Raw genomic sequence first — 21,196 nt, forward strand, 5'->3', positions numbered from 1 at the left:
TCTAGTGCTCCATTCTGAGGAATGAGATGCTTTGTTGTTTATATTCTAGTGCTCTTTGTCAGTTCTTGTGAAGATAGAGGGTGACAGTGAAATAAGATTGGTATGTGCGTCTGGTATGATATGGAAAGCAGCACAGGTAAAATCACTCACTTGGGGATCTCTGTTTACTTATTTGTTATATATATATATATATATATATATATATATATATATATATATATATTTATATATATATAACATAATTTAGATTTTTTAACATCTAATCAAAGAAACTACAAAATTATATCACAAAAGTCTACTGGGAGCCATAAGAGTATTTGTTATATTTCTTTACATGTCCATTTTTGTCAGTTTTTCGTTAACATCAAATTTGAATTGCTTTTCAAATCGCATTCCTTGTCTGTGGTGTAAATCATGTCATCTAGGCTTTTCACTGACAAATACCACTTAGGCAAGACTAGATCCCTGGCCCCGAAATGCGACATAGGAGCCAAAGCAACTGAATCATACAGACATCCCTATTGCATTTATATTTACAATGCATTTGTAATTACAATCTTGTGGAGTGCTAAAACCACTTGTACTGTTTGATTTCTGTTTTGGTTTCCTAATGCATAAAAAAAAAAAAAATCTGTTCTGATAAAATGCTCTACTTCACACTGATTATAATAAAACAATGTATTTAATCTTGCAAACAGTTAGCATGACATAAAAATTAAATGCTATTAAAATTAGTCAAAATCATTCAGACGTGAATAAAAAATAAAGTAATTGACAGAGCAACCCTAGACTCCCCACCAAAGATAAACATAAAAGGTATGCATTATGAAACGGGAAGCTGCAAATGTTTCACAACATACATGTTCAAGTGCCAATGCCTGAAAGCATTAGAGATATCATGTAAAAGATTGCATTCAAATATACATACCTGATTTAAAGGTTTCAGCGACTCGCATTGCTAGGGAAGCTCAAAAGAAAACTAAAGAAAAACAATGAGAAATGACCTCACTGCTGCCCCGAAAAGCCTGCTCCACCCAAGCAACCTCCCATCCTAAGTGTACCGACTATTGGATTACAGTCCCTTAGTAATTATTTCATTCTTCAATTATTTAATCAACTCATATGGATGAACAAAAAGGCTGCCTAAAATTCACAAGAGCCTGTCTTGCGTCTGCTATCAAAAGAAAAGCAAAATTAAAAAAAAAAGGTCTATATGCAAGTAATATGTGCATCAAACACAAGGGAACTATCGGGTTGTGCAAAATATCCACATTTGATTACAGAAGAACCATGAAGACCCAGCAAAAGCAAATCGATTGTGCTTCAGAACTAATTTAACTACAAAAAAAAAAAAATAATAATATGCTGGTTCATATTTATCACACTGTTTTATTTTCTTCTATATCCTTCCGTTCTCTCTTGTCTCAGAGACCACTAAACAACATACTTACCCCTCACCAGTGGTCATTTATAATAAAGGTGACTTTGGGGGGTGGGGGGTGGGGGGGTCTCATATTTTATTTAGGGATTCTGAATCACAATTGGTGGACACACAACAGCATATACGGTGGCAGCTGCTAAAGTAAACCATGCCCTATCAATACAGCCAAACTGGCCACAAATTATGGACTGGAGTTCCAGTGATGATGAGATGGAAGAGGAAGAATTTCAAACTAAATTGTATGCCATTTTACAGAATAAGTCCAGTATATGCAGTTCATTTACTCAAGAAAATATTGGTATTTATTGACCAGGAAGTTAAACGGAAGGACTTGCACTGTGGAATGGTATGCTTCTCATCATCTCAACACTACCTTGTCATTCATGAATAGTGAGCTTATTTAAAGCTACAACACTGAAATGTACATGTATTGCCTCACTCTGTGTTTGAGATTTCTTAGTTACATTTTAAATACACGACAATGAAAGAGGTGTTAATTTAGTAGAGCAACCCTTCAATAAGCTTTAAAAAAATTGCCTTATGTTTCTGAAAACTTAATTTTCCCCCCTTAACTTTCTGTTCTTACAGAATTAAATATCAAGAACTGTATTACCCCTACAGGCACCAAAGAAAACCAGGCCAAAATGTTTGGTATGTAATTTGGGATTAACAAGGCCTCTTGTTGCTTATGTGTGTGATGAAGTAGCATAAGATATTAATCACACAAATCACATTGATGGATATTTCCAGGCATGACGAATCCTGCAATCCCAAAACACCCATCTGATTGGTTAGAGTTACAGCTGCCGCGGCTGGAAAATCTCTCCACTGCAGAATATCGGTCGCCTAGAAATAATTTGTTGTTCTAAAATTCTGCCGCTGCTGTACTTTTCCATCAGTGTGAGTTCAGTCTCATAAGAATAAATGGTGGGTGATATGCGCGGCAAAATGCTGCTATTTCTGCTCGATACCGCGCGTGTTGATACCCGTGTGTGACCCAGGCTTAAACAGAGTCACTGCTGGTACCCTTCCAGTTAAAATTCTGCTAATGCTGACTCGCTGCTGTTTAGCAACTATTAAAAACATAACAGATATCTAAACTAATGTGATTACAATCCAAAAAGAAAAGAAAAACCTATCCCGAACCCTTTTAAATATATATTTGAGTGCAAAATGCCTTATCGAAACTAAAAACATGAAATAACTTTTAAAAAATATATTTCCCCCCCACCCCATACTGTCATAGACACATAAAATATAACTGGTTACCTAAATCCCTTAAAAAAACCGACTCAAAACGACTGCCTAAATAGTTCTGACACAGGTGGATGTCAACTTTCAGTGAGCGGTGGATTTCTGTTGTAATTTAGCTCCAAGGCAATAAGAAAAGCAAGATTCACGTGATGATTGATCTCTGTGAACCAGACTCTCTCAGGTTATAGTTTTGTCCAGTAGGCCTTGGTCTAATCTGTGATACGTGTTTCCGTGTCTCTAAGGAAGACTACTGTGTAGTGGTTCTCTTGGATAGAAGAGTCTTTTTTTTTAATTCAAGGCTTGATCCATTAGTCTCTCTTCAGAGGACAGCAGTACGCTATAGCACTTCTGGTTTATCAAAGACTTCAGCAAAAGCCGCCACACCTGTATGCCAGTACAAGTGAGCTGTCCTTGTTGACATCTCAGCACTGTTCTGATACAATAAAGCCTTCCTTTTCCTGTCCAACTGGCTCCACTTCAGCGTATGCAGGGTGGCCAGAGCCCCTTCTGAACTTCATTGCAGGCCATCTGCTTGGGCGCCTCTGTAAATAAAACAAACAAACAGGGCAAAATGTTAGGTATATAGCCATAGGTGTGTAAATGAAGACTCCTACACTTACAGTATGGGGCATTTTCATTAGCTACAATAGTCACAGTTACTGATGTATGCTAACATAACAAATAATATTATTTTCATTTGGGTACAGGCACATTTTAAAATACCGGTAAGTAAGATTTAGTAGTTTTCGTCATATAAAAGTCCCCAAGATATTTAATTTGAATGTGTCTGAATTGAAAATAATGTTTTACATCCCCTACCCCACTATGACCATAAATATATTCCTTTTATATTTGTATGATATTGGCAGTACAAAGAAAACAGGTTTCCAAAGTAGCTGAAAAGTGGAACTCAAAGTCATTTGGTTAAAGAAAACTAGAAGGGTGAGGTGCAATGTTCCGCTTACCTTAGTACTGAACTTACGTTTGTATTAACCCCAGTTAGGCTAATATATTGGTCTCAATTAAACCATATCCCAACAGTCCAAACACTTGAGCTGGCCTTAGTGTGTGTCTAAAATGTTTTTATTTCTTATTTTAATAAACTAAACATATTAACGTTATTATGACATATAACATTTGTATTATTTTAACAGCAATTTATTCAAGGCTCCCTTGAGAAAGATATTTACAACATATCGAAACATTGGGCAGCTGGCTCTTTGAGCTAATATATATATATATCCCTCCAAATCCTACCCTATGCCTCAATGTGGCGGAGGGGTGGCCCTGGGTGTCTGCCGGCAATGTACAGCAGGGAACAATCTCCAGCAGGTCCAACCAGGCTGAGAAGGAGCTAGACACCCAGCTAAATAGGGAGGTACCGGTCCTAGAGGCCCAGCAAGCCAAGGGCCAGTCAAGCATCAGCTATGACAGCGAAACAAACGGGCCCCAGTACCCTGCACGTCCCTGCGCCCGTTCTACGGCGGCGGAGCGATCAGGCCAAGGACGAGGGGCTGCTAAGAATCTCAGGTAGTAGGCCGTCTTCAGGAAACCGACCACGGAAATGGATCACCAACCTTGACATCGCCATCTTCAACGCCAGGACCATGTCGAGGGAAACCGACCTAGCAACCATCATCGCCGAAAAGGCCAACATCAGGTGCGACATCCTCGGCTTGTGCGAGACGAGGCGTCGAGAACTGCTGCACGTGCGCTGGGAAGACGGGTCGACAGTCGCTCTAGGCGCCGCCGAGGGGAACAGGACTGTCGGCGGCGTCGGTTTCATCGTCTCCAAGCAATGGGCGCCTTTCATAGACGAGGTCGACCTGACCAACTCCCGAGTCGGTGTGCTCACACTGCTGCTGCCCAACAAGACCACCATCCGCATCATGCAGGCCTACGCGCCAACGGCAGCTGCAGACGACGACATTGAGCTGTTCTACGAGGCTGTCGAAGCGGCCATCGCCCATCGAGCCACATACCACATCCAGTCCACATACCACATCCAGACCACCAACTGCTCAGGGCCAAACTGGCTATCGACGCCAGGGTGGAGAAGGGCGCATTGGCAGCCAGCAACAAGACACAGCGACAGCGGCAGTCCACCACCAATCCGACCGTCTTCAGGCACATCGTCAACAACACCAACTGGTCGCAGACCGACGACGACATCACCAATGACTACGACCAATTCGCGAACAAGCTCCGGTCAGCACGCGATGCAGCTGCAAAGCCGAGCACCAACAACCGAGCCAACCGAATATCGGACAACACCAAAGCCCTTCTTCAGAAAAGGCGGCAAATGCAGGCAGACGGCACAGACCACGTCGAGTATGGCCTACTCTGCAAGCTGATCCGGGCGCGGCTCAAAACCGACCTAGAGCAGTACAAGAACAAGCGCCTGCTAGCAGCCGCCGAAGAGCGAAAGAGCCTGAAGAAATGCAGACGGCTGATGCAGCAGAAACGCGGCCAGATACCGGCATTGAAGACAGCCGACGGGCGGACGACCAGATCCCGATCGGGCACGAGGCCAAATGCAGCCGCTTCTACTGCGACCTCTTCGCTAGCAAAGTCCCAGTCGACCCGCCCAACCTGCAACACGACACACTGCCAGCCATTCCGCCGGTGCTTATCAGCGAGGTCCAATATGCGATCGAGAAGACCGAGAAGGACCGAGCGCCCGGGCTGCACGGCATCGAGATAGAGCTGTTCAAGGAGGGCGGACAGACGCTATGGGCAGCCTTGGCCAGCCGTTTCAGTCGCTACTTTGCGCAAAGAAAGATCCCGGACCAGTGGAAGACGGCCAGGACAGTGCTGCTGTATAAGAAGGGCGACCGCGAGCAGCTCAGCAACTACCGGCCCATCTGGCTCCTGTGCACCACTTACAAGATCTTCACCAAGGTGCTGCTCAACCGACTGGCCAAGCAGTTAGACGAACAACAGCCACCTGAACAAGCCGGCTTCAGGGCCGGCTACAGCACCATGGACCACATCCATGTGCTGAACCAACTGCTGGAAAAGAGCCGCGAGTACAAGACCCCCTTGGTGTTCGCCTTCGTCGACTACGAAAAGGCCTTTGACACAGCCGAGATGAACGCCGTGCTACTCGCCCTCCAACAACAGGGCATCGGTAACGAGTATATAGCCCTCTTTCAGGAATTGAACAGTGGCTGCACCATCGACATCAACCTATTCGACCGACCACTGCGCATCACAGTCGGCCGTGGGGTCAAGCAGGGTGACCCGATATCACCCAAGCTTTTCACCGCCTGCCTGGAGCACGTATTCCGCCAGCTCAACTGGGACAACACCAGCATTAAGATCAACGGCCGATGGCTCAACCACCTGCGCTTTGCCGACGATATCGTGCTGATCGGCAGCTCGGTGGCCGACGTGCAGCAGCGACTGACTGAACTCAACCAGGCCGGTGCCACAGTCGGCCTCAAGATCAACATGGCCAAGACCAAGTGGATGCGAAACGCACAGGTCGCTGACAACACCATTCACATCGGCCAGAACCAAATCGAACAGGTCGACAGCTACATCTATCTGGGCCAAGAACTGACGATGGAGCACAAGAACAGCCGCGAGCTAGCGCGCAGACGGAAGGCCGCCTGGATCAGCTACGCCTCCATCGCCGAGGTGGTCAACAACATGGGCAACAACATGACCCGGCGCGCCGAATTGTTCAACAGCACCGTGCTGCCGGCGATGCTTTACGGCGCAGAGACACGGTCGCTGACTGCGGCCGACCGGCTGAAACTGGCCGTCACCGAACGGGCGATCGAGCGCCGGATGGTTGGCGTCAAGCGGACGGACCGGATCAGCAATGAGCAGATGCGGCAGATGACCAAGGTCAAGGACGCGGTCGAGTTGGCCGACAAGTCGAAGAAGCGCTGGGCCGGCCACCTGGCAAGGAGGACCGATGGCCGATGGACACTGGCCGTGACTGAATGGCTGCCACTCGACATCAAAAGACCGCTCAGTCGTCCAGCCACTCGGTGGAGAGACCAGCTCCGACAAGAAATGGGACGGAATTGGATGTGCCTCGCACGAGACCGAAAGTCTTGGGTACTCCGCTGTGGTCTGCGTCGACCAGACTAATAGCTGGCGACGATTAACAGACCGATTGACGATTGACGATTATTCAAGTTGTACAATAATAATAATAAAAAAATAATCTACACCTAAAAAACCAACCAAAAAACAAATGAAAAATTCATAGACAAGATATCTCCAAAAATTAATTTGATTAGAAATACAAAGCAGACAAGGGGATAACCACTATTAAACTGGGATATTATAATTGATCGAAAATGTTTTTTTTAACAAACAAAACAAACATTTATAAAAAATGGTGGCATAATGTAAGGAGAATGGCATAAAACACAATGTAAAGAAGATATGTGAAGAGGAGTGCCATCTGAGGCATCGGTATGGGCTGCGTAATGACAATGTGGCTGTGAAACGGTTACATTTCTATTGGCCAACACCGAATGGGCAAGAGGTCAGAGGTCAGTGTCATGATAACCAACATATTTAGCACACAGTGTTTACATTAACCTGCTGATATGAAGTCAGTACCTCAAGTGGTCTCTAAAATAAGAAGCTTCAACAGTGTAGGGCAGCAGGTTTTTAAGATTATTTCCACAGGGTTCATTTTTGTTTTACGATACCCATGCTCACACTTGATCTGGAGAATCCTATAATATAGTTGTGCATAAAGCTAATATCTCAAAAATAAAAGCTGTAACATTACTTATTACAAGCATGTAGATCGGTTCCAAGACTGTGGAGGGAGGGATGTGCTCTAAATATGGTCAGAAAAATATAAATTTTCATGATTATCTATGCTTTTAACTGTATAAACTTGTCTATAAACACTTAATATTTCATTATATGATACGTGTACTTACATAAGCTGATAACCACAAGTGAATTGCATTCAAAAATAAAAATTTTAAATGAAAATGTAAATCTTGTCACCCAAAGCAAGGGGATTTCAGACTGAAGCCCAAGTCAGTTAAAAGTCTGAAATGTATATAACACAGTGTTAGAACACTGGCCTAAGTATAAAAGTGTCTTTGTTAGATGTTCTCTGAGTTAACTAGCATGTTACCTAATTAACCTTTTGTCACCAATTATTGTTAATAGGTGAGGGTCCATGATTACTATAAATATAAATAGCATAGGCACAAGTTTCTCATTCCTGAATGTAAGGGAGCAGAAAATGGCAAAATACGCTCAGTTAAGCAAAGAAAAAAAGTCTTTAGTAATTACTTTAAGAAATGAAGGTCAATCTTTAAGACAAATCGCAAGATCTTTGCAAGTGTCTGTAACTGCTGTGGAAAAGAACATCAAACGATTTGAAGAAACTAGCACTCATGAGGGCCAAACAAGGTTAGGCAGGCCAAGGGTGACCTCAGAATCAGAGAACAAGTTCATTCGAGTCACAAATCTGCGAAACCGGCGATTAACTGCCCCTGAAATACAAGCTCAGCTAAATGCTACTAGAAGTACAGATGTTTCAACATCAACTGTTCAGAGGAGATTGCGTGAAGCTGGCCCAACTGGAAGAATTGCTGCAAAGAAACCATTGTTAAGAGTGCACAATAACAGGAAAAGACTTGCCTGGGCCAAAAAATACAGAAACTGGACATCTGAGGAGTGGAAGTCGGTCTTGTGGACCAATGAGTCAAAATTTGAAATATTTGGGTCCAACCGCCAAGTATTTGTAAGATGCAGAGAGGGTGAGCGCATGAGTTCTGCATGTGTGGTTCCCACTGTCAAGCATGGAGGAGGCAGTGTCGTGGTCTGGGGTTGCTTTGCTGGTGACAGAGTTGGTGATCTTTACCAAGTCCATGGCAAGCTCAACCAGCTTGGCTATCATAGCATACCTCAGAGGCATGTCACTCCATCAGGATTACGGCTAGTTGGGCAGTCCTTCATTCTTAATCAAGATAATGACCCGAAACACACCTCAAAGTTGTTCAAGAACTATCTGGCGAAGAAGGAAAGTGAAGGACAACTCAATCTAATGACCTGGCCTGCCCTGTCTCCAGACCTTAATCCCACAGAACTTGTATGGGACGAACTGGACAGAAGAGTCAAAGCAAAGCTACCCACAAGTGCCCTACATCTCTGGAAATTGCTGCAGAAGAGCTGGGAAGACATGTCGGGTGATTTCCTGCTGAAACTTGTTAACCGAATGCCTTGTGTTTATGAGGTTGTTATTAAGGCAAAGGGTGGCTATTTTGAGGAATCCAAGATTTAGAGACAATTTTCAATTTTCTTGAACATTGCTTTGACACTCCTTATGTTTTGTATATTGTAACATGTGTTTTCATTTTCAAGTATTTTCAGAAACGTAAAACATTGTCAGTTATGAAAAAAACCTAGTTTCCAGCAAGTGTACTCAAACTTTTCACTGGTACTGTGTGTGTGTGTGTGTGTGTGTGTGTGTGTGTGTGTGTGTGTGTGTGTATATATATATATATAGTTAAGGGATTAATTTACAATGCTGAGCTTCAACCTTAGCCTGTTCTGTGTGGCAGTTCATATTTAAACCTGACTAATACTGTAAGTAGTGGCTTGGTTATGTATTGCTGTTTCCCTTCATAATGTACATCCAAGACTTGCATTTAAAAACTGAATGCTTTTAACCATCTTTCAAACCATACATGGTCTGTAATAGAAAATGAACAAATCAATTTTAAACTTGCACAGAAAGTAATCTCTTTCCTTAAAGAAGGTTAAGTGCCACACAAATTCAATTAAAAAAAGTTTTGGTTTTAGGCCATGTTCACTTGAATAACAGTTTAATTTTTCAAAGTGTGAACACAACTTTATAAGCCTATGATCCAGAAAGCTAAACAGATCTATCATATACAAGCAACTGTACTGAGACATGAAAGATTATGTCCTACTACAATATTTTATATGAAAGGGTTATTTTAAATAAAAAAATTTAAAACACAGATTGGGCAAATACACATTTGTAGAATAAGCTTCAGAATGTATTTTGTAATTAATTTCAGAGTGTCTCAATCATCAAATCTAATTTTTTTCCTACACATTCCTAAGAAGTATGTTCAATTTAAGTCTGGTACTACACTTGGTTAAATAAACCTGCTTGCAAGACATGCTTTCAGTTTGTCTTGCAATTCCTGTGTCATCTCAGGGGCTTCTTTCCTGTTGGAAACATGCTTTTTAGCCAGTAAGATGCTTTGACCCATAATGCACTGCAGGGATGCAATGTTTTAGGAAGTAATGGAGTCATAGACTCCCTGGAAGCCACATACCCATTAATCTAGTGCTGTACCAGATGTCAAGTTTCAAAATGCAAACTCACGTGTGCTATAACATAGTTTCTTTCAAAACTGCACATTTTAAAACCTACATTATACAGTGAATAACATTTCTTGTCAGGAGAGATTTGTAAAATTATTTCTGACAGCTACAAATACACAGTAGTAGGTTTTCTTATTTATCCCTTCAGATATCCTTTGGCTAAATTTCTCAAAAGATTATAATTTATGTTAATAAACTGTATTGGCAGCAACACACTGTAAGTCTATTTCAAAAGTGAACAGTAACTCACCTCGATGAAGAAGAGGCTGGCAGCGGATGTGGGGTGATGGTACATGTAGACTGTCACCAGGATTGCTGCTGCCATGATGAGAACAATTAACAGGATGCCTGCTGTCAAGCCAGCGTGTAGCGAGCCTTTCTTTTCAGCAGTGCTCTCAGCAGGGGAGGCTGCAAAACATTGAACCAGGAGAGCTCTGTAACTCACACGCTACCAATGGTGTACCACACATTGTTTCAGGAAGCACTACCTACATCTGAGAATGAAGACATTTCAAACCCTTTCTGTCCTGGAAGGACCACAAGGTCCCAGCTTATCTTAGCATTGTTTAGAGTTCTGAAAGTGCTGACAGGACTTTAATGTCCCATTTATCAAAATAATGTGTAAAAAAATATGTTCTCACATATCAAGGAATTCCATTTTGAACTATATAACTTAATTTCACATTCTTCAGCTCAACAAAAATAATTCAGGATTGAAAGGGTTAAACACTCATTGTATGGCACGGTCTTAGCATGAAGAGAACAGAGTCTAGTCAACTGGTCTAAACAGTGGTGGCTCTAAACACCACAAATATTACCAACCTGGGCATTTTACTTTTAAACCCTAAAATACACACTGTTACAGATGTTGTTTTTCCACAAAGTCCCCTTCCTCTTATGTAAGTTCATATGTGTTCAGTGGCTACCTCTACAAGTTGACAATGCATGCATGTCAATCTCAAGGTTTCATGTTTTTTCACAATTTTGAGTCTCACAGTAGTGCAGTGGATTCTCACATTTGTTCCTAAGTTTGTTATTGTTTGTGAGGCTGCGAAACCCTTTATACATGATACAGCGGTAAATCCAATACAACTGTCCAAGCGTATTATTTCATTTTCGGGGAGGGGCGGGGGCAGGGTCACCACACGAAGAAGTGTACAGTACCATTCTATATTCCTGTAGCTGCTGCACAAACTCCCCCCTCACTCCAAAGATAGAATTGACTTGTCTCAAAGAGACGGTTGGTCAGCGCGAGCCTTCTATGTTTCTGTACACAACACGTCATTGCTTGGACAGAGTCGAGAGTGACATTTGAGAGTGGGAAATGGAGCCACCTAACAGTAAGAGGCTGAAGATTCTTCAAAATTTTTACCACAGTTGACAACACAGTTGGACTGTATTGTTATTGTAGCATCGAAACTCTGGGAAAAAAACCCCCCAAAAAACATGCTTTCTGTAACATTCGTAGCCGTGACATTAAGGTGGCACCGTATGAAGTGCATGATCTGACAATGCACTTCAGAACACAATGACACGGTGACAACCTTAAGCAGAAAGAGACGAACACATTGATAATGTCATACATTCACCAGAAACAAGCACCAACAACTGAAGCGGGCACGAAGGCAGAGATTTTGTTTTGTCAATTTGCTTAACAGTTTTTTTTTTTGTTAATATTACAGGCTGATGAAACACAAATAGGGGCCATGGTACCAGAGATGGATCGCCTGCTGAGGAAACTGATTTTGAAATTGGTTTCCATGAGGTACATCAAAGGGCAAGCTGATTTAACGAAAGTGGAGTATGATGTCCCAGAAAAGCAACATGACAATAATATCATAGTAGCTGGTATGTCTGTCGGGACCTTTCCCTGCTACAAAGACCAGGTTCTTTAGGTAAAGGGGCTTGCATTTAATGTTTACTAACATGCATAATTTAATTTGGTGAGTGTTTCGATTTACGTGTATGCATGCATGTATTTTTACAAATGTTATTTACAAATTTTATTTGTACTGATTCATGTGTAGTATGTTATATACAATTAAAAAAAAAATCTTGGATCTTTCCATGAATCCTAACTTACTTAGGTTGAATTGTATTTGTATTCTTATTGTTGTTTTGTTTACTATTCTAGGGAAGTTACAGTTATAAAGCTATAAAACCCAGACATTCTCTCCTCTGATGAAAAATAAATAAATAATATGAAGCTGCTAACTTGTAGTAGTGACAATACTTTGTATTTTGCCAGATTTATCTGGAAATATTAGAGGATAACTTATTCTCAGAGGGAATGAGTTTTCTGTGGCAGTGCGCCAGTTTAAGTCTGTACAGCTAAGCTGAAAATCGTATTAGGCATCTAGAGCCACATGGAGTTTGAAAAGCAGAAGCATTTTAATTTACAGTCAGGGATCTACTAGTAATTTCCTTTGCTGACATGTATTTAATGTACCAGTACAGTGTCATGGCCCATCATTAGTCATGTCATCTGGAGGATTAGCATGCTTTGTGGATTTTATTCTAACACCACTCACAAACTGACCTGGCTTCATAACAAAATGGATCATTAAATATACAATTTTTATAGATGTACCAGAAGGGTGCTGTATTACCCACATGTCTGTGTACTCAACCATTTCAGTTTTCAGTTTTAAATTAGTTTTTGTTTTAATATACAAACTTGCTAATAATTCCTTTACACTGTGAAAGCTGAAATGGGAGTCGACCGCTTAGAGCTTGGAGGAAGGGCTACCCTCAGCCATGGATTCCCTTAGGTTTCCCCTACATCAATAAATAGAAAATATGTGAGTAGGGTTTTTTTTCCTTACCTGAGTGCTGAACAGTTTGTGTTTAGTTCTGTGGGGTGTGTGGTCAGGCTGGAGAGGCTGGGCTCTTTCCCCCAGCGCAGTCACGCTCTGGGGCACTGGCCATGTCTTTCTTATAAAACATTTAAAATATCCATGTCACTCTATTTAAAACCCTAAATGTACCGAATACATTTAAACAGATGCACAGTACAGTATAGTTAGGGCTTCTGATTTGGGGTTTTAACTAATAGAACCTGTTAAAACACCCCTGCTACAAAAAAATGAAATTGGTGGATGCCCAATACACTGTGGAAATGGTTAATCAAGTCACGTTGACTTTACTCTTTTCCCATTAAAAAATAAAACCTACTACAAAAATAATAATAAATACATTCCCCAGTGCTGCGGGGCAATGTCCCTCCTTCCTGACTTGCATCTATCATTGATTCATTCAGAATACTTTAAACCCGCCCCAACTACTGAGTGACAGCACATTCCTACATTTCTATTGGAGACTCTGCTTGCGAGATTTAAAACAAGATTACAATTAGGAATGGAGGCTTGTTAGCAGGATTTAAAGCTCTATTACAGTTAAGATACGGAGGATTTAAAACAGAATTGTGGCAAAATGTAGAAAAAATGCCTACACACAAAAACCCCAGAAGAATGTGCCTGTGACCATAGGGATTTCATTGTGGAAGACAGCAAAGGAAAGAAGGTACAACTTAAGCGTGCAAGTACTGTCGAGTTACTACTATACACATTTTGACAGAAAAAACAAAACAAAACAAAAAAAACACTCAAGCATTTTGGAAAGTAACCAAAAACACTCATTTCATACACTATATGAAAAACGAAAGCACCAAAAAAAAAAAACATTTACATAAAACTCGAAAAAAGCTAAAAATAAACGCAGAAAAATACATTTAATAAAAACCACAAAACAGAAGCCCTAAGTATAGTATATCAATATCTATAGATCCTATTCGTCAAGCATTCTATAGTAAATACAATATATTGTTCTACATATTCTACCAATGATGATCTTCTGTATATAAAATGGACACTAGAAACTACATTTCAATGACAGCAATAAAATGCAAGTAAAGTAATTTCCATTACAAGTGCATCACTCAAGTAACCTTACAGTAAGAACATTTGACTAGAAATGGATTTCCGTTTGCTTGCAGGGAAGCAATAAACAAACTGACCGCTTTAAAAGCTTCCATTACCGGAGATCATCTAACAGATTATGATTGTGATCTCAACAGGAACGTATTAAAGGGGACTGCCAGATCATATTTTTGACTGCAAAAACTATTAAATCCAACTCGGCACCATCTGGTTTTGCAAATATAACAAACCACTGGGGAAGGAGTTGAAATACAGATTACAGCAGCAACCCTGTCTTTTTTTTGGAAAATATATTATCTGGACTACCTGCAAAGCCTTGGGGTTTGGGTGGCATTAGCTTAGGTGACAGGACGATGTGCCACTGCCTACCTTGTAAACTGTGAGTTAACTGGCTTTTGTCCAGATGGGCAAGTTGTGTGTCCTCGTATAAAACTCCCAAAGCAAGACGACCATATCCATACTGTACCCCCACACTCCATACATACTGTAAAGTGGTAGCCATCACCAGCTATAAATCTGATGAAGTGTGGTGCGAAATGTCTTGTATCTTTTGTCTTTTCGAGGGCATGTGGCAGCCAGGCTGTGGGGTGATATATCAAGCTGCACATCACTGTGGCAGTAAGGGCTGGATGAGAATGTTTTACAGCATGGACTCTGGGTAAGGAAATATCAGTAATAGCTGTGAAACTTATGTCCTGTTTATTTCAATAAGGTCTAAAGTTTTGCAAAAAAGTGCTGCAGAAAATGAAAGGTCTTGCATGACCAACTACAAGCTGATCTCGAGCCAACAACTGGAAGGAGTAACGCTGTGCCGGGTCTAGTGAAGCTGCTGTGTTCATTGCAGTATTTAGCCCCTGGCTCTTTTCAAACGACTGTGGGTGCAGTTGCTGGGTTTTCCCAAACCACCTTTTCAAGGTGTTTCCAGCAGGTACTGCTTGTCCTGCTGAAGCTCCCTGGGAATTATATTACATTTCCCACACAGAGGACAGGTTTACAGGACTTGAAAGTAGGCTTCTAGCAGGTGGCGGGCTTCCCCAATGTGACAGGAGCTATTGATTGTACTCACATAGCACTGTCACAACCAAGTGAGGGGAGCATATTTTTGGAATAGGAAGCATTTTCATTCCCTGAATGTTCAAATGGTGTGTGGACTTTCAAATGAGAATACAAGGCTGGGAAGCAACCATTACTTCCCCAAAAAATTGAACCAGGACAGAGAATTGGAAACTGGAAGAGTTAGGACAGATTCGGCTGGGGGTCCCATCTGGTTCACTGAGAACCTTCCTTACGGAGGACAAAGCCAGCGCAGCTGGGACTCTAAGGTTGGGAAGGGAGCTTTACTTGCCCCCAGAGGGAGACTGCTGCAGAGGTGGAGCAGCAGAAGGAAGGGAGAAAGGTAGGATGGAGGACATGAAACCTGCAAGACAGAGAATAAGGGCATGACTTGGGGTTTAAATAAGGAGACTGGCAGATACTATTGGCTGGACAGAAAAAGCGAAGAGCTCTAGCTCCTACACCCTTAACCATACCCAAGGTTACAATACAATGACATCCACTAGCATGGCACTTTGAAGTTTGTTGTAAACCCAAGTCATAATAAAAAAGGACAGGTTAAGGTAAAAAAAAAATCAGGAATAATAGATCTACAATCATAGTCTGCTACCTCTATTTCCATTGTAAATGTAGCCCTAGTTATGCATGACAATATTACACATCAGAAAGAACTGGAAGATAATACTGGACATGCCAAATATGATAAATATATATTTAAAAAAATCTTTAAAACAGGAAGAAGCGTCCATACATTTAGTTATTCTTTGTTGTATACTAAGATACAGTGTTGGGTCTTAACTTGTCAGCATTGCTCTGCTTTACAGACTTCATAGCGTAATGTAGCAGAAATATTATTTGTAATGCAGTGTGTAACATTTTGTGAAATTTAATTTAGAATGATATTTCTGTTTTCACGGTACAAGCCCAAGAGCCCCAGAGGTAAGAAGTGTGTCCTTGTGCAGCCAAATGATGATTCTTTGTAACGGCTGTCAGACCAAATTCATTCCTCACTACACACACCATGGCTCTCATCAATAAACACTGACATCAAGTACAATTGTCAGAAACCAATGGGACACCATTTAAAGTTACTGGATAGAAATAAATACTCAACTATTCTCAATAAAATACACATGATTTAGGAACTAGACTTGTATGTTGTTTTGCTCATAACATTTTAAAATTAAAACACAACCATTACAGGGCCAATTCAATAACTGTAAAGCAATATTGAGCCGTGTTTATTATTACTTAAGTAACTCATGATTGGTAGAATGGGAATTTCTCATGGTTTAATTTTGTAGTGCAACATTTTCTATACAACCGGTTCACAGCGGGTACTTTTGCATTGTGTTTAAATAAAGAAGCGTATAAAGTCAAGTAAAAATACTAATGAAGCATTAATTAGCAACTTCAAATAGAAATAATATAAACAGCATTAAAGAGAACACGTTTTATATAATTTTGCTGACAGAAACACCTATTATAGCACAGAAAATCTGCAATGTGATGATTGATTTGCAATTGGTAGATAATATAATGAACTGTGATGGGCGCTCTGGCCAGAGTGAATGATAAATTTGGCCGAAGCCTTGTTCGTGGGTGCTCAACAGCTACCTGGGCGAGGCCGGTTAGGAAAAACATGAACAATATCATGCATCCCAGAGCCGCAGATAGGAAGTGGCTATGGGCCACCTCCCCCCAAAAGATGAGGCTGCCAAACCATGAACCAAAAAATAATAATAAATGTTTAACGTAACCCACAGTGACGCACTGCCACCTACCCACCAAAAATGGAAAAGTTAACGAAAATGAAGCAGTTGAGATATGGCCCGCCCCTCAGAGCATGATTGCTCTGGGAAACAGCCCAGCCTCTCCAGCCTGACCACACACCCTGCAGAACTAAATATGAACTGCTCACCACTCAGGTAAGAAAAAAACCCTACTCACATATTTTTAATTTTCAATGTAGGGGGAAACCTCAGGGAATCCATTGTTGAGGGTAGTCCTTCCTCCAGGTCTAAGGTCGACTCCCATTTTGGCCTCTCCGTGCGTGGCGGAGAGGCCGAAGTAAAAGAAGCGTCCCGGGTAAATAACACACGGAGCCTTTATGTGCTTGCTGATGACGTGTTGGTTAGGTGCGGATTCTCCTTGCAGAAAAGCAACCAAGTTTACAGTTAATGAAACAAGCTCCTTTAGAAAAGGAATAATGTGACGTGGGTCTATGAGTAAGTAGCTGAAGTCTATTCTTGACCTGAGCTTCATTCCAGTGAAGAAGCCAATTTCTTCATATCAGTTATAGCAATCAATGGCATAAGAGGAACCTTAGAAATTGACATAAAAAAGTTGGAAGGATTGTCCGATCTCATCAGAGATTAGAGACACGCTGGAACCCCACTGGCTTGTGCCACTCTTTTTTTATTGTCAGTTGTTAGCCAAACAACTTCCAACACTTCTGTGTCACATGAATAAGCTGAATTATGTGCACATAATAATGCAGCACTGTTAATCTCCAGTGTCAGCAAGGGGCACTGTCAGCAGAGAAAGCTGTAAACAGCTGCAAAATAAAATAGAAAAAAGAACACGGCTCAGTGGGACAGCATGTTGCTGAAAAGAACATTGGCTCAACTTTCTTTACTGCAAACAAACAGTCCATACTGAAAAAAATGCTTGGGTACAGTAGTTAATATTTCTTGCGGGATTACTATTTTTGATTTAATTATTTAAACCAATACAATCAGTATCAAGACCCAAGTGCAGCACTAGGCTATTTTCTTATACTGGTTCCTTTTTGTGGAATAAAAAATTCTGCTTGATTGAATATAAATCCTGAACCCAAAGCACTTTTAAGATTTTTGTTTCTCATGAATACAGTTTTCTGAATCAGCAAAGCAGTGTCGCTTCAGTGCAAAGCAACAGAAAAACAATGAATCAGTAATCAGAAGCTAAGAGCAAATGCATCTCCTGGAGAGAGAAAAAAAAAAAACAGTCTCTGCACTCCTGCCATTGCCTTTATCACAATAGTTTTACTATCTTTACAATATTATTTCTTTTCACTTGGAGTGGTTATTTTTTTGTTGTTTGTCACCACCAACAAAGGGAAGAAAATCAATAAAAAAAAAAAAAAAACAGTACCATTTTAATGATACAAGGGGCTTGTAACAGGGCAGAAGAGTGCTGTGTGTAAATGTGGAGCAGGGCACAACTCTGCTAGAGATGTATTATTTTGTGTGTGTTTAAAAAGGGTTATTGTATTGTCAGACTACACACCATGAGAATGTGTGGTTGGCAGCTAATGATTTACTGACAAACTGGCTGACGACCACGCATTTAAAACTGACTGATTAAATGACTGATAATTCACAGATGGCCATGTGTCTATAAGCTTGTCTTGTCTATGTTCGGGGTGAAGTTTTTGAATGGAGAGATGGAGAGAGGGGGAGAGAGAGAGCGAGAGAATGAAAGAAGGTGGTAAAGATTTAATTGAAAATACAATCGCTGCTCGTGCATGGTACTTGTTTGATGACGAGTGTTCTGTGTTCGAGATTTGTTTTTGTGAAACATTTTTATTTTGGTTCTGTGAGCTGTGTTTGTTTATGTCCTTTTGATTTCTTTTTGTTTAAATAAATTCACGCTCGCACTTCAACCCACAGTATTTTGTCTCTGTCAACTTCCTGGTCCGAGCGTGTCACCACTCAGTAGTCATGCCACAACGCTAGATTCACAAAGCTATTTAATGCGAATTATTATATGCATATTTTTTTCTAAATGGAAAAGGAACACCAATTACTACAAAACCAAAAAGCTGTGAGGGTCTAACCCATTACCTGTTTGGGAACAGTATGTTCTATCCATAAATCATTATGGGCCGTTTTAATTAATCTTTTGTTTAAGCTCACTCTTATCAATTAAATCGTGTTGCAGTTAACAAAACCTTTTCACAACTTGTTACCAGTATATCCTTTAGAGAAATGCTGGAGAACTGTGCAATAAGGCAAGAAGTTGATTTTGTGAGGGAACCAAATTAGTAAACCCTTCTATGAGAGCCTTACTGTATCCATACACCAGTGTTGTTAATTAGGGTTTTCTTCAGATTTTCATGAAGACTAATGGCACAGGACTGTGGTTTGACATATGTAACAAATGACATGGCTATGTCTGCCTTAAGGCAAAATAGAATGAATAGCAATGAGAATTGTAAATGGGTACCGTTAACATTTCCTTCTTACAGGTCTGATGGGGGTCCAGATTGTGTCTGTCTAGTCATACAATACAAGATACAGTATACAGGATAACACCGTGTAACAAATTTTTAATTTTTTTTTGTTCCTGGGTAGTAAGTGTTTTTTAGATAAAAAGATCGTAAATCTCGAAAAACTACTCACTTCTAAATCTTTTGTAGTCATTTTTGTACTACTTTAGTATAAATACATGTTAATTTGGATTCATATGTTGTTTTTTTCTGACTTTATGTGAACGAAGACACATATTTTCCCATTTTCCCATTGGAAATATGATATTTTGAAATATCACTGTCTTGGTCACAAAAGAAAAGTTTGTGGGGAATAATAGCCATTTTCTATACTTTTGAGGCATAAGCAATTAGGAAATAACACTTACTACCCAGGAACAAAAATTGTGTTACATAGTGATCAGCAATGATAAAATGGCAATACAGTTTATCTCATATAGTTCTCTTTCTTATCCATTGCGTTGCCCTTGGTGATCATATTGTTAAGTACTAATTGTAATACTAAGGACTGTTTAATGTGTACTAGTATTTTAATGGTTTCTTAATGAATTATGTCAAGTTACCAAGGGTAGTCAATGCACAAGTCAACAGTTTTAAAACACTGCTACAACATCCTTCACCCAACAGAAAGCTTGCTCCAGTAATCGATTGAAATTCATGCTTTGCCTGTATCAGTTTCTAAGCTCCAATGAGATCTTATCTGGATTCAAATTAGCAACTACTAATCAAGTGTATAAGCAGCCTGCATGGAACCTTGTGTTCTCCTTACTCATAATTGATTTGCCATTATCCAAGGACGCATCTGGTCATCAGCTTTTATCGACCAGATGTAGTCAGGTTTTTTTATTTTTTATTTCCATTTCATTATCCATCACAGATACCTCATCCTAACACAGTGAAGTTAATTTCTTCATCCTAATGCTTGCTTGTACAATTCTGAAACAGTAATGGTTCTAATCGAATTAAAAGGAAACACTTAGAGCCTTCAGACTTTGTCATTATTTTATCTAAAAAAAAACTGCAAAATGTAACCCATAATTGAAGATCCAGCCGACATAACTTTTACATAAATCTAATTTCTTCTGGGTTGACTGTGTGGGCATTATTGTGGACAGTTATTTTTAAAACAATAACCGCATCCTATTATAATGTACAAACCTGTTTTCAATATCGCTCTCGAACAACGATGGCAGATTTTCACGTTACAACAAGCCAAAAATAGACCACATTCCTGACTGTTCAAAGTTCATAAATTGTTTTTTCAACATGAGTGAATGATTCAACACTGGTTGATACTGGGTCAATACTGATGATACTAATATACTGATCTGTATATTAGAGGCCTGAGGTGCGCATGCGTGTGTGTTTAGTTTGTAGAAAACAGACACAGTACTGTATTTGCTATACAAAATTCAAATAGATTTACAAACACCTGGATATTTTATTTATCCATTGTTATATTATATTAAAGAATAGTATTTATTGCTACATTTTTGCTATATTTATTTACTGCTATATTTTGATCCACCGGTTACAATGGATTTTACTGGGGGCCCCCTAAGTGGCTGGTGCCCCATGGGCCCATGCTTTAATCTGCCCTGGGAGAAGGTGGTGGTGGTTTTTTTCCCTTTAAAACAAAAATAATATAAATATATATATATATATATATATATATATATATATATATATATATATATACACACACACACACACACACACACACACACACACTATATATAATATATATATATATATATATATATATATATATATATATATATATATATATACACACACACACACACACACACACACACACACACACACACACACACACACACACACTGAGTGTACAAAACATTAGGAACACCTGCTCTTTCCATGAAATAGTCTGACGAGGTGAATCCA

At 40.2% G+C, this 21,196-nt stretch overlaps 1 protein-coding gene across 1 annotated transcript in view; it reads right to left on the reverse strand.

Annotated features, from left to right (window-relative positions):
• Positions 1–297: 297 nt before the first annotated feature.
• Positions 298–21,196, reverse strand: part of LOC121314143 (plexin domain-containing protein 2-like) — a 144,715-nt gene continuing 123,816 nt past the window's right edge. The window contains exons 13-14 of the mRNA XM_041247117.1: positions 10,296–10,453; positions 298–3,237 (exon numbers count right to left, since the gene is read on the reverse strand). Of these exons, the coding sequence (XP_041103051.1) occupies positions 3,118–3,237; positions 10,296–10,453 (278 nt within the window). The 3' untranslated portion in view covers positions 298–3,117. The remainder of the gene's footprint in view (positions 3,238–10,295; positions 10,454–21,196) is intronic.

Source organism: Polyodon spathula, chromosome 4, assembly GCF_017654505.1.
Source record: "Polyodon spathula isolate WHYD16114869_AA chromosome 4, ASM1765450v1, whole genome shotgun sequence".
NCBI classification, from domain to species: Eukaryota; Metazoa; Chordata; class Actinopteri; order Acipenseriformes; family Polyodontidae; genus Polyodon; species Polyodon spathula.